Below are 12,708 nucleotides of genomic sequence, written 5' to 3' on the forward strand. Positions count from 1 at the left end.
TAACATAACATGAAGTTGTCAAAAGTTGTAAGGAAGTCAAATTTAAAGCAATGGCTCTTTACAGCGAACCATGGCCAAATAATGTGACTTGCTATTCATGCAAGGACCTGGAAATGTGTGAACATTGCCGACAGATACTGTGTGAATTAACAGTAATTGATAGCTCTATCACTATTAGCAGGGATGCAAGTAGTGCTGTGTACCTAAATTCAGGTCAATGTATGGAAGGTTTTTGATGGTTGACAACAAAACAGACAATTTAAGGATCTTTAAGCAGAAGATAGTTTTTGCAAGTCCTAAACTGGTTCCTGACGTTTACTTTTTTGGAGAGACTGAACCTTAACGTGTTTTTTTTTTTTTCAAATTAAGTTCTGGTCAGATGTACAGGTATGCAGGTCTAGTTGTAGGACAGGAAAGGAGTAAATGTTACTGTAGGTGTGGCACACTGCAGATTGGGAATGTAAGAAGTCTGATTACCTTTGGTTAATATTTAATATAGTTGTAATTAATAAAGTATTAACTTTGGACATGCGATTTGCAGAGCTTGAACAACAAGAGATAACATTTTTTTTCCTATGACTACTAAGTGCTGAAAATTGCTCTTTCAAGTTTCATCTTGTGGAAAATCTGTAATACAATGCTTTTTGATGTTTCATGTCGAAAGAGGAATGAAAATATATAGTTTCTCAATAAAGGGTATAGCAGAGATTTGACTCGTTCTTTTTTTTTTCAGGAAATACATTATTATAGCTCAAACACATGGAATGCTGGTTGAAAAATTGTATTCGAATTGAAATTTTCTGTTTGAAATTTTAGGAGGCCACAGTTCTTAGGCATCAAAGAGTGACAATGTAAAAGAAGTGTTAAGTCAGGTTATAGGTGTTTATATATTAATGTTGAAAAAAGTCAAAGCCAAAATGTTGGAAGTCATATACCTTCAGTGTAAACTGCTTGATCTATGGTTTAATAATTAATTTATCCATACATGAAAACAGACAGGAAGACAAACCAGATCGATACTGGGTGAAATATTTATTTTACAACATGAAATGAAAATTTCAGGATCTTGGAATGAGTTCATTCACTTCCTGGAAACAGGCTTTCCAAATGGCTACCGATAAGCATTATCTACACTAACTGGATCTTCTGACCTTACAAAGCCAAATCATAACAGTTTTGCTCAATAAGTGCTCCTGATCTACAACTGAAACCATGCAGAATGATTTTACAGTTTACAAGCGCTTACAGGAATTAGCTGAATTGACTTTCCAGTGTTTTGCTGTACATACAGAATTCAAGGATTTTCTTACAATATTCTCTAAAGCACTTTTTACCATATCCTAAAAAATCACAGATCACTTAAACAAAGTGTAGCAGTTCATCCACAGATGATTTTGCAAAAGCTATAGAACATCATACTCGAGTTACAGGTCACATGACTTTGGCAACTTTCTACAGCAACCATAACACATCTAGCCTTGTTGCCAGGCTTTTTCCAGCGCCTACACTGGCCAGCTCCTTGGCTCCAGGGCCAATAATTTTACCAAAGGCCCTGGCCTCAGTCATTTCTAATTAGAGTCAGTCAAAATTGGGGGCTGCGGTAAATTTTCTTTTGGCAAATGTTGACCCTAGAGCTGAGGAGCTGGTCTGTGCATGTAGGCTGTGGAAGAGGGCTATAACACATGATTTTCAACAATTTGCTTTGAATTACCCTTGACTGACACTACTGAGCTTGATACTTGATAAATTGATGATGCAATGCAGTATTTGCAATGGAGTCATTTTATACATTAATCATTCCGGCTGACTATGAAAATATCTTGAAACATAAAGTTACCTAATACATTACACAATTACATTATGCACCTCTGCATCAAAAATACTTCGGTCTTACAAACCTAAACTAGGAAACAAACTTAAACAGCAAGAAATCTTTGAACAGAGAAATAAAAGAAACAAGAATCTACTGTCACCAATAAAGCTCACATTTCTCCTTCACATCTTGTTATCCTTGTGAGACTACAAGGTAGCACTGTAACTGATGTATACAAAACATGGTGGCTTATTCCATTAATAAATGAGGCTAAAAATCTGACAAAATGAACTTAGTATCCCTACCAAGCATTATCAAACGTTCTCCCTAATTCTAACTGACAATAACGATTCAAATTTGGTGCAGAACGACTACCTAAGCAGGCCGAACGTTACCCATACTACAGGTCATTGGACTCAGAAAACTATAATACTGAACTCAAAAATCAAAGCAGAGTCTCTAGTTTCAGGGAGTCTGATTCAAGTTTTTCTATTAACTTTCTTTTAACCTCTTGCAGGATTTTACATAATTGAAACATTGAATTGTCTTGGTCTTACACTGCAGTTAACCTTCCATCTGTAGCCTAGCACCAGAACAAATAGAGATTATTGGTAGCCAAAAGTCTACTATAGTGTGCCAAACAAATGGGTTATTTGAACTTTGACAACAGCATCTTGCAGAGTATACCACTGTCTTCCATAGGAGTTTTCAGTCAAGTGTCATACGGAATATAATCATAGTGTAGACATCGGTACCTCCGACACAGACTATCTTCAGACATTGTCCAACTCAAGCACACATCAAAGTCAAGTCAAACATCAACACATGCCAATAAAGTTGGTTCAAGCATTTTAGGTAATGTTAGAAGGGATCAGTTTTTTTTACTTATCATAGAGCTGGAGGTTGGATCTGTTAGAAGATATAAAGCTGCAGCTTTGTGGAACTGTTAGAACATGTAAGAGTATGGGAACCATGGGTCTACTGCTACCTTGACTATCCTGCAGGATGATTTTGAACCCCTCAGCTAGTCTAGTGAGCCCCTCAGTTGGCCCTGTGAGCCCAAAGGCTGTTACTGACCCCCTTGGCTAGTCCCTGGAATCCCGACATTAGCCTCTGGAGCCCCGAGTGTGTTCTTAATCTTCCCCATCAGTTCTTGGTTCTCGATGATCTTGTTGACTACCTCCGAAGTGATGGGGACGCTGATCTGCTGCAGGTACCGCTCCACCAGTTGGCGGTCCTGAAGGGGGGTCCAGAAGATCCTCTCGATGCTGTCGAGAGCCTGTTGGTTCTGTAGAACCCCTTCTACAGTCTTGGGCGTTGCCTGCACCCCCATGCTCGACAGGTACGCCACGACCATCTGATGTTTATCAGCATTCCCAACTGAAACCTTCTCTACTGTCTGGGTATTCAGTGTAGAAGTCTGCCCTCCTGCGGAGGTACTTGGCACAGTCCGGAGCATTTCTCCATCCACAAATGGTTTCGGATTTCTAGTTTTCATTCCCAATGATTCCTTTTCATTTCCTGATGTCACGTCGATTATGACTTTGAAAATCTCCTCTGTAACTTGGACACCATCGTCGGACAGAACGTGCTGGCACATCTGCCGGACTCTCTCTCTTGCGACCACGGTTTTCTTGGGCAGACAGTCTACCGTAACTCTCCGTAAGAGTTGGAGTTTCCAGACAGACCCAGGAGGCAGTTGCAGGTGCTGTGCCAGCTGCTCGACCATCTTGTCATTGTTCTGTCCATCTCTCCAGACAGACTCAGACTTTCCCTTCAGCTCTTCTTCAAACGTGTTAATCCTGTCAACAACCTCCTCCTTCATCACTTCCCCATAGGTTCTCTCCACAAAACCAACCAACTTCTTACAAAATGGTAATAAAATTACAGTGCCTTCCCTGGTCTCTCTCAGGGCACCTGCAAAGTTTTGGGTGGCTCTTTGTGAGGCTGGACCAGGCAGCGCCAGGGTACTGACTGGTTGTGACTGCTGACCAGTTTGAACTAACAGGTAGGCTGGTTTACCTTCGGAATACAGAATGCCTGCCTGACTTACAGCTGGGCTTGCTGTTGTGCCCTGCTGTACACCGTGCTGTGTCCCCTGCTGTGTGCCCTGTCGTGTGCCTTGCTGTGCGCCCTGCTGTGCACCCGTCAGTGTGCCCTCTTGTGTGCCTTGTTGTGCGCCCTGTGACGCAGCTAGGTGTCGATGGGCCATGGTGTTCCTGATGTTATGCATGACCTGCTCATTCTGCAGTATCCCGCGAATCCCCTCCTCAGTGGCGGACATACCCTGCTGCTGCAGATAGGTCTTCACCATGTTCCAGTCCTCCCAGTTCTGGGCTTGGCCCATATCTTGAGACTTTGTGGCCCAACTGGTTGAGTTTTGGCCCATTTGCTGTCCCACAGCACTTGGAGCCTGTAGAGGCCACAACTGGGTGCTTGCAGTCTGCTGTTGTTTGGGGAAATATTTTGGGCCTCCCATCTCTCCTGGGCCCTTTTTGCTGCCTCTGGGACTTGGACTGTCACTTCTCTGTCGCTTTGCACTGTTTTGGCTGTTTCTGCCAGTCTGTAATGGTTTATCTGGGATGTTGTGATGACTGGATTGAGACCTGTTTTGAGAACGATCCCGTGACAGACCATGACTGCTGGATCTGTGATCTCTTCTTTGACTCTGAGTGCTGGACCTATGATCTTTACTTTGACTTTTACTTCTGGATCTGTGATCCCTTCTACTACTGGATCTCTTATCTCTACCTTGACTTTTGGATCTGTGATCTCTACCCTTGTTTTCATTACTGGGTCTGCGATCCCCTCTTCGACTGCTGGATCTATCCTCTCTACTCTGACTCTTGGATTTGTGATCCTCTTTCCTACTTTGACTGCTAGATCTATGACCTCTATCCTGGATCTGTCTACTGGATCTCTTATCTTTGCCTTGACTCCGACTGTCAGATCTGTGATCCCTTCTCTGACTTTGGCTGTTGGATTTTCGATCTCTATCCTCCCTGCTACTCTTCAGGCTTTGATCTCTATCCTGTTTTTGGCTCTTACGTCTGCTCTCATCTCTGTCACTTCGATCCCCTTTCTCTGGTTCTCTTCCAAACTTGTCTTTTGCAGAGGAGCTTAGACTTTCTCTTCTGGGCTCCTGTTGAAGTCTTTTCTTGCTCCCAGGTAAATCTGTCCTTTCACTGTAAGAATCTCTCCTCTCTTTGTCCCTGCTACTAGTTTCATCACATGAGCTCAAGATAGTCCACTCATCTGCCCATGCCATCTCAGGCTGACTCCCTTGTGCAGCCCCACTGCCTGTTGTGTCTCCCTGTGCAGCCTCCCTGACTATGGCACCCCCCTGAACAGCCCCCCTGCTTGTGATCCCCCCCTGTGTCATTCCACTGTCTATGGCATCACCGAGGATGTCTGACAAGCACTCTTTGCCCCTGTCCGATCTGTACTGGTCCTTCTGCTGCAACAGGAAAGGGCTGGGGGTTCGGCTGATACTATGGGGAGGATTATCACCATGGATGCGGTCACCATGGAAACCTTGACCAGCAATTGGTCTTGCATACTCTTCATGGGGTACAGGGGCAACTCGCCGATCATATTCATCCAGGGCAGAGTGAGGACTTTGGTCTGGTGGCAAATTGCTCAAGTTCTGGAGCGTCGGCTCCTCCCTTCTGTCGCTCCCCATGTACGGAGCATCGCGTCTATCTGGTGGAGACTTATCGTGGGCCAGTGACCCACGTGCAGGATCATCTCCATAACTCCCTGCAGCTTCCTCAGGTCTGTATGGCTCTCTATGTCCATCGGCTGAGGCGTCTCTTCTGTATGGATCATAGTGGAACTCATCTTCTTCCCCCCTTTCCCTGGAACGGCTTCTTCCCCGCCGGTCCTCATTGTATCGTGGCTGCCGTCTGTAGTACGTGTCTCTCACATCTCCTTCACGTGACCAATCACGTGGTGCTGTGTCATCAGGGTGCGTCAGGGGACTGTCATCACGGCGAGGATCTCCATGGCGACTCCTGTGGTCGTACTGGGGAGGGCTCCTGTCATCATTGCGATGGTCTCCATAGCGACTCTTACGGTCATACTGGGGTGGGCTCCTATCGCCATGGAAAGATTCGGGACTCCTGTCCCTCCTGCTCTCTGATGTCATCGGCAAACTTCTATAATCTACGTCATGATTAGCTGACATCTGCTGCTCAATGTGGTCTCCGTGGCGATCAGCCTCCAAGTGGGGGGCTTCTCGCAGGGCCCGCTCATCATCCAATGCTTTCCTCTCCTGAGCTAGACGCTCCCACTCTTTCTGCAGCAGCATTTTCTCAGCAGCAACATCCAACTGCGGAGCACCTCCCAATGTCTGCCCAGTCTGTGGCTGTAACTGTGACTGTTGCCCTGGTGGCTGAGGCCACTGCTGTTGCCCTGGTTGCTGAGGCCATTGCTGCTGTCCTGCTTGTCGAGGCCATTGCTGCTGCCCTACTTGCCGAGGCCATTGCTGTTGTCCTACTTGCCGAGGCCATTGCTGTTGCCATGCTGGCTGAGGCCATTGCTGCTGTCCTGCCTGCCGCGGCCATTGCTGCTGTCCTGCTTGCCGAGGCCATTGCTGCTGTCCTGCTTGCCGGGGCCATTGCTGTTGCCATGCTGACTCAGGCCATCGCTGCTGTCCTGCTTGCCGTGGCCATTGCTGCTGTCCTGCCTGCCATGGCCATTGCTGTTGCCCTTTTTGTCCCCATCTCTGTCCAATCTGTTGATGCTGCCCTCCCTGCTCCTTTTCACGCCACTTCCTGCACCGTTCTAACCTCTTAGCACAAAACTGCTGACTGTTAAATGCTCCCAGGTCCCCTACAATGACTTCGCTTATTGCTAAGAACTTGGACCCAAACTCCTCCCTTAACAGATTTTGACAGAGTTGCCCAGTTTTCTGACGGGCAAACTCAGTTTTCTTTGGCAAACAGTCAACGACAACCCTCTTTAACAGTTGGAGTTTCTGGACGGAACCTGAAGGCAGGTTCTGTTTGTCTGACAGCTGCTCAATCATCTTGTCGGTCGGGTGCCAGTTTGAGCAATCCTTCCCGTTCAGCTCCTCTTCAAACTCATTGATCCGCTGCTCGACCTGGAACTTCATTTTCATTGGGTAGTTTCGCTTTGCCAGTGAAATCACCCTTTGAGCAAATGGTTCTGAGATCAAAGAGCCTCCCCCCGCTTCTCTTTGAGACCCAGCAGGTTGTTGGGTGGCTCCTTGTGAGGATGCACCAGGCAGGGCTGGTTGTGACACCTGACCGGTTTGATCTGAAACTCTGCCTGGTTCTTGTACGGCTGAGTTTCCACTTTGCTGTGCAGCATTTTCCGGGGTCTCTATGACATTACCTGCATCCCCTGCTATGACTCCGGTTAGCGTGAAGAACTTGGGACCAAACTCCTCCCTTAAAAGGTCTCGACAGAACTGCCAAGATTTCAGCCACGCGGTCTGATTCATCTGCGGTAAACAGTCAACGACGACCCTCTTTAACAGCTGGAGTTTCCACACAGAGCCCGAAGGCAGTTGCTGTTTAACTGACAGCTGATCAATGATCTTGTCGGCAGGGATCAAGTTTACGCGATCGTTTCCATTCAGCTCCTCTTTAAACTTGTTGATGCGTTGTGCAACATTGAACCTCATCCTTATAGGGTAGTTTCTCTTCACCAGTGAAAGCAACTTCTTACAAAATGGTTCTGAGCATAAACTGCCTTCTGAGGTTTCTTTTTGGGCGGTTCCTTGTGAAGACAGACCAGGAAGGGCTGGTTGTGTCGACTCCTGGCTGGTTTGATCTGAAACTCTGTCTGGTTCTGGTAAGGTTGGGTTCCCGCTTTCCCCTGCGACATCTGTTGGGAGCTTTACGACAGTTGTTGCATTCTCTAAAATGACTGGGGTTAGTGTGAGGAACTTCAGCCCAAACTCCACCCTCAACACCTCTTGACAGAACTGTTGACATTTCTGATATGCCGTTTTAGTCTTCTTCTGGAAACAGTCGGCAATGACTCTCTTTAGGAGCTGGAGTTTCCACACTGACCCTGGAGGTAGCCGATGTTGGTTTGACACCTGTTCGAGTATCTTATCGCCTGGGTGCAAGTTTACGCGATCATTTCCACTAAGCTCCCACTCAAATTTGTTTATCCGGCATTCCACCTTGTATTTAGACCTAATCGGGTAGTCTTTCTTCACCTGTGCGAGCAACCTCTGAGCAAACGGTTTTAAGATCAAAGAACCTTCCTTGGGTTCTTTCTGCGTACCGGCATAGTGTTGGGTGGTTTCTTGACCGGTTTGATCTGAAACTCCACCTGGTTTTGGTGAGAATACGTTTTCAGTTTGCCGGGTGGGATTTTTTGGGACTGTGACAAAAATGACATCTAGCGTGTCTGGGATGTTTTGCTGCCTGATTTCCCCCTGCAGGACTTGCTCACACAAAATGCGAGCTCTCTCTCTCTGGAAGGTATTATTTATTGAGAGGCAGCTTGTAATCACTCGCCGTAAGAGACGGATTTTCCACACAGCACCAGCAGGAAGCTGAAGACGCTCTGCCAACTCGCGGACTAACCTGTAGTTCTGCGCACCCACCCAAGGAAGATCTACACTTCCTCTCATTTCATCTTTAAACTTGTCGATAAAGTTCCCAACTCTTGTCTTTCTATTTGCTGTGTAGTTTTTCTCCATCAAAGTAAGCAACTTCTGGCAAAATGGATCTTGGAGTAAAGGGCCTTCTGGCATGTTCAGTCCTGGGCTGTCTTGCCCCGGCCTGTTCTGCTCCCCTGACATGTCCTGGTCAGATCTGGTAGACTCTAATGTCTCCTGATCCAACTTGCTGTCCTCCTCACTTTCCTGTGTCTGTTCTTTTTCCACATCACCCATGGCGACGCTTCACAGCCCCACCCTTCCTGCCCTGTGACAAAGGAACAAGTGTCTTCAAACTTTCACTCAAGGCAGAGACAACACTCGAGAAGCCCCTTGCAGAATTGTCCAGTTTGTACCCTCCCTGTCACATCTACCTGCAGGTAGCCATACATGTGTAATTTTATGACTAAAAGTCCGAGTCATGTGACTCACAACTTAGTGATGGCATCTGTCAATCATCGTAGGATGCCCGCCAATCCCTGCACACAGCCCGCGTGCAGGAGGCTCAAGTTCACTGTTGCTTTACTGGATGTTGATTGGCTTCTCTCTGACAACTTTTGTCAGTGAACTGTGAAGAAGTCCTCAGCAGTTGAACAGCGTTTTCTTGCTGAAAATTCCTTCTCTGGAGGACCTGCAAAGAAAAGGCAGAACAGAGTGAGGGGTGCATACATAACATGGCAGGAGCAGCTACCATGTGTCAAGCATGTGACTAGTACAGACTACCATGTGTGTCCAGCCTATAACTGGCATGTTCCCAGCATATAACTGATATGTGTCCAGCTTATTACTGACATGTGCCCGGCATATAACTTACATGTGTCCAGCATGTCACTGACATGTCCCCAGCATGTAATGGACATGTTCCCAGCATATAACTGACATATTCCCAGGATATAACTGACATGTATCCAGCTTATAACTGACATGTTCCCAGGATATAACTGACATGTGTCCAGCATGTCACCGACATGTGCCCGGCATATAACTGACATCAGCCCAGCATGTGACTGACATGTACCCATGGCCAGCATGTCAATGACATATCCCCAGCATGTGACTGACATGTGCCCAGCATAGTATGTGGGTAAGGACAAACTCAAGCCTCAAGTTCACACTTACGCCATAACTTCAGAAAAGACGCTAGAGCCGCATGCTCCCCATTTAGGAACTTTATTCGAACCGACACACAACAAACATGTTTTGCCGTGTAGCTTCCTCAGTGTTATGGGCTTGAACCCAGCATATACCCAGCATGTCAATGACATGTCCCCATCATGTGACTGACATGTGCCCAGCATATAAAATGAGCCCAGCATGTGACTGACACGTGCCCGGAATGTCACTGACACATACACATGACATACCCAGCATGTCAGTGACAATGACATGTGTGTGTTGATAGTCACAATACAACATTACTGAGGTATCTGAGCCACTACTAAGGAGTGTATAACTAACATGGCAAAAAACAGCTACCATCTGCATCATCACATGCAAGGCACATGACCATTATGTGTCCACCATGTGACTAACAGCGGGCAGTCACTGACAGCAAATGCTGTCTGAAACATTTGACTGTTCCCCAATACATGTGTATTATCCAGTTGCTTGAACAACTGCATGTCATTGGCATTTGCTCATTGCCAAGTATAAACTATATAGCATATTAAGCACTTACAAAACATCTGCATGCAGTCAAGTGTCACACTCACATACATGCTGCTGCTACACGTACATATGTACAGGCCTGTATTCCAGGCATACGTACAACCATTGAGGTTCTAACCTCCTTGCTTCCTTGGTACAAGAGCAGAGGCTGCATCCTTTATTCCTGATTCTTCAGCCCTGATATCAGTGAGAGACATTCTGGATAGGACGATATAAATTGTGAACTTATATTGAATCAGATAAACAAATCACTTTTTCCAAGCAAGGAGTTTGTATCCCATATAAACTCCTTGTTCCAAGGAAGCTTACTGAAAAAAACAAGCTGCTAAGGCCCTTAGTAATGGGGCCCGAGCTGACATTATTTTGCCCTTACATCAAAAGCTATCTGCCTCCAAAGCATTGCATGTCCAGGACAAAAGATACAAAAAAGACGTCCTGCTGCAGTACAAAGTCAGACACCAGGAGGCCAAAAACTGACCATGACCTTTGTCTTGAACGCCATATTAAACAAATAGAACCTCCTAACATTCTATTTAGAACATCTCCATCAAAAACAGCCCCAGTGGGACAGAAATGGTTGATGAAAAATGCTATCCCACCTTTGTTTAAGACTACACCCACCGAATATACTAGTAGTTGTTTTGGGTGGGAGAGCAACTGCAGAGCATTACTTTGTTGGTAGGCAGGATGCCTTCATCTTCTTTTCTTCTTCTTTCGTTTTGAGGCTACAGTACCAACTTTAACTTGCTGAAGACTTTTGTAGCCTATATACTCATTTTTCACTTGAGTGAAGTGAGGAAAGTCGTGTTAAGTGCCTTTCCCAAGGGCACAAGATCAGTGACACGCAGAGTTCGAACTCAGGACCTTCTGGGCCTGAGTCAAACGTGCTGCCGATTGCGCCACATGGTACCTAGGTATGTACAAGAGATGGGACTCTGCACTAGCAGGCTTTGTAGAAGGGTCCTATAGTTGCACGTAGTACACACTCCCACTCTGCCAGTGCCCTAGCTGCTGTCTTTTCAATGTCATTATTGTCATGAGCATGCATGCAGCTGTTATATGCATGCAACAAATGCAGTACTTAGAAATCTGTCACAGATATACGTTCCTTTACGTAAACCGACTGCCGACATGGTAAATACAGAGTCCTCCCCAGAGGATGGAATAACGGAGGCCCTCCACTATACTCCTAGCCCAGCTCCACTATACAACTTTTGAAATTCAATGTGTTTCTTACCTATTTACTTTGTAAGTTTTGCTAAAATTAAATTTTGTGCCAAGTGGCTTCACTTTTCCTTGTGGCATTGCCTGTAAAAACTTGTACATGGGCAATGATCAAAACAATAGTCCTTTTGCCACTTCACAACAAAGGAATCACTTTAACATATTATACTTGTAGTATTTGACATCCTCTGTCATTGCAAAATGAACCCATATTAATGAAAGTGCAGTGTGTTGTTGTTTTTTTTTTTGGCAGCCCCTCCACTATACTAAAAACTTTTGGGGCAAACCCTGTAAATACTAATGCTACAAGGTGCAGTCATGTCGCAAACTGACCGTTAATTGGTCCTGCACGTAAACTGGTAACCTTAAACGTTTTTATGTGACGCCTACCACTTTCGTTTTAACTTATACTAAAGCGTAACCTCCTCTGAACCCAGTGAATGTAACCTTCAAAACAAAAGGTGGTGTTACTTTTTCTGTCCATTCTGAGAGGATTTCAGGGCCCAAAAAGTTCAACTGTTCAAATTAAGTTGGTATTATCAGGTACATAGTGGCTGCTGCCCATTACAAAATTAATGAAATACAAAGTGGTTCTAGATTAATGTTGTGAACCACAAATATCCAGAAACTCAAACATACAGATACATCGAAAACAATACCTCCATTTTTCATGTAGGTAAAAAAAAGGGGGGCCCTAAGGTGGGAGGGGGGCAAGCACACAACTTAGTAACGCTACGGTGTGCATGCAGCAGCAGTCTGTGCCCTCTGAAGGGCATACTTCTTGTCTTGCAGTTCGGTCACAACACTATATATATTAAACTGAAATTTGTACAAACATTTACAAAATCCTCGAGGCGACCTTTAAAAGTTATCTATTCTAAGTTCTAACTGCCCACCAAACATCCACCCACCCACAGTGTCGCGCAAATCAGAAGTGAACTATATAATTTGAAACCAGTGCGCTTATGATGAGGTTGTTTCAACATTTCATACAGCAGAGCCCATGTAAGACCGTGGTTTCCTTTGTTTGCCCTGTTTACCATAATTTTGGAACAAACACGAAAATTTCGACCATCGGATCAGCAGCTTGCAGCAAGAACGTTTCAGTCTCTCGAACTACTTTTGGGTAAACTCTGCGATAAAATGTTAATGTAGGTTACCAGGTGTTTCTTTATGGACTGTCAAACCTCCTACAGGTGTACAAGTACCTGTGCATACGGCTCAAATCTCCGGATTTGCGAAAGAAATCCTTTCAACTCCGTCTTTCTTCTTCCCTTCCTTGCGCTTGGGTCGCCGGAAATATGCATGTCAAAGGTCATCAAGATGGCCGCCGCTTGGGTCTCTTGTATTTTTTGGCGACGCT

General features: G+C 45.4%; 1 protein-coding gene across 4 annotated transcripts; it reads right to left on the reverse strand.

Moving 5' to 3' along the window:
* Positions 1 to 1,013: 1,013 nt before the first annotated feature.
* On the reverse strand, positions 1,014 to 12,687 carry LOC118410865. 4 transcript variants are annotated; one of them, XM_035812731.1, is made up of 3 exons: positions 12,554 to 12,687; positions 3,983 to 9,084; positions 1,014 to 3,934 (listed from the first exon to the last, which is right to left on the reverse strand). In XM_035812731.1, the coding sequence occupies exons 2-3, from the start codon at positions 8,688 to 8,690 to the stop codon at positions 2,883 to 2,885; spliced, it is 5,760 nt and encodes a 1,919-aa protein (XP_035668624.1). In that variant the 5' UTR covers positions 8,691 to 9,084; positions 12,554 to 12,687; the 3' UTR covers positions 1,014 to 2,882. The 4 variants fall into 4 exon arrangements, with proteins under 4 accessions (XP_035668624.1, XP_035668621.1, XP_035668622.1 ...); XM_035812728.1 differs by having other exon boundaries at positions 1,014 to 9,084; XM_035812729.1 differs by having other exon boundaries at positions 1,014 to 9,084; positions 12,506 to 12,662.
* Between the last annotated feature and the right edge of the window lie 21 nt (positions 12,688 to 12,708).

Source organism: Branchiostoma floridae, chromosome 3 (genome assembly GCF_000003815.2).
Source record: "Branchiostoma floridae strain S238N-H82 chromosome 3, Bfl_VNyyK, whole genome shotgun sequence".
Classification (NCBI taxonomy): Eukaryota; Metazoa; Chordata; class Leptocardii; order Amphioxiformes; family Branchiostomatidae; genus Branchiostoma; species Branchiostoma floridae.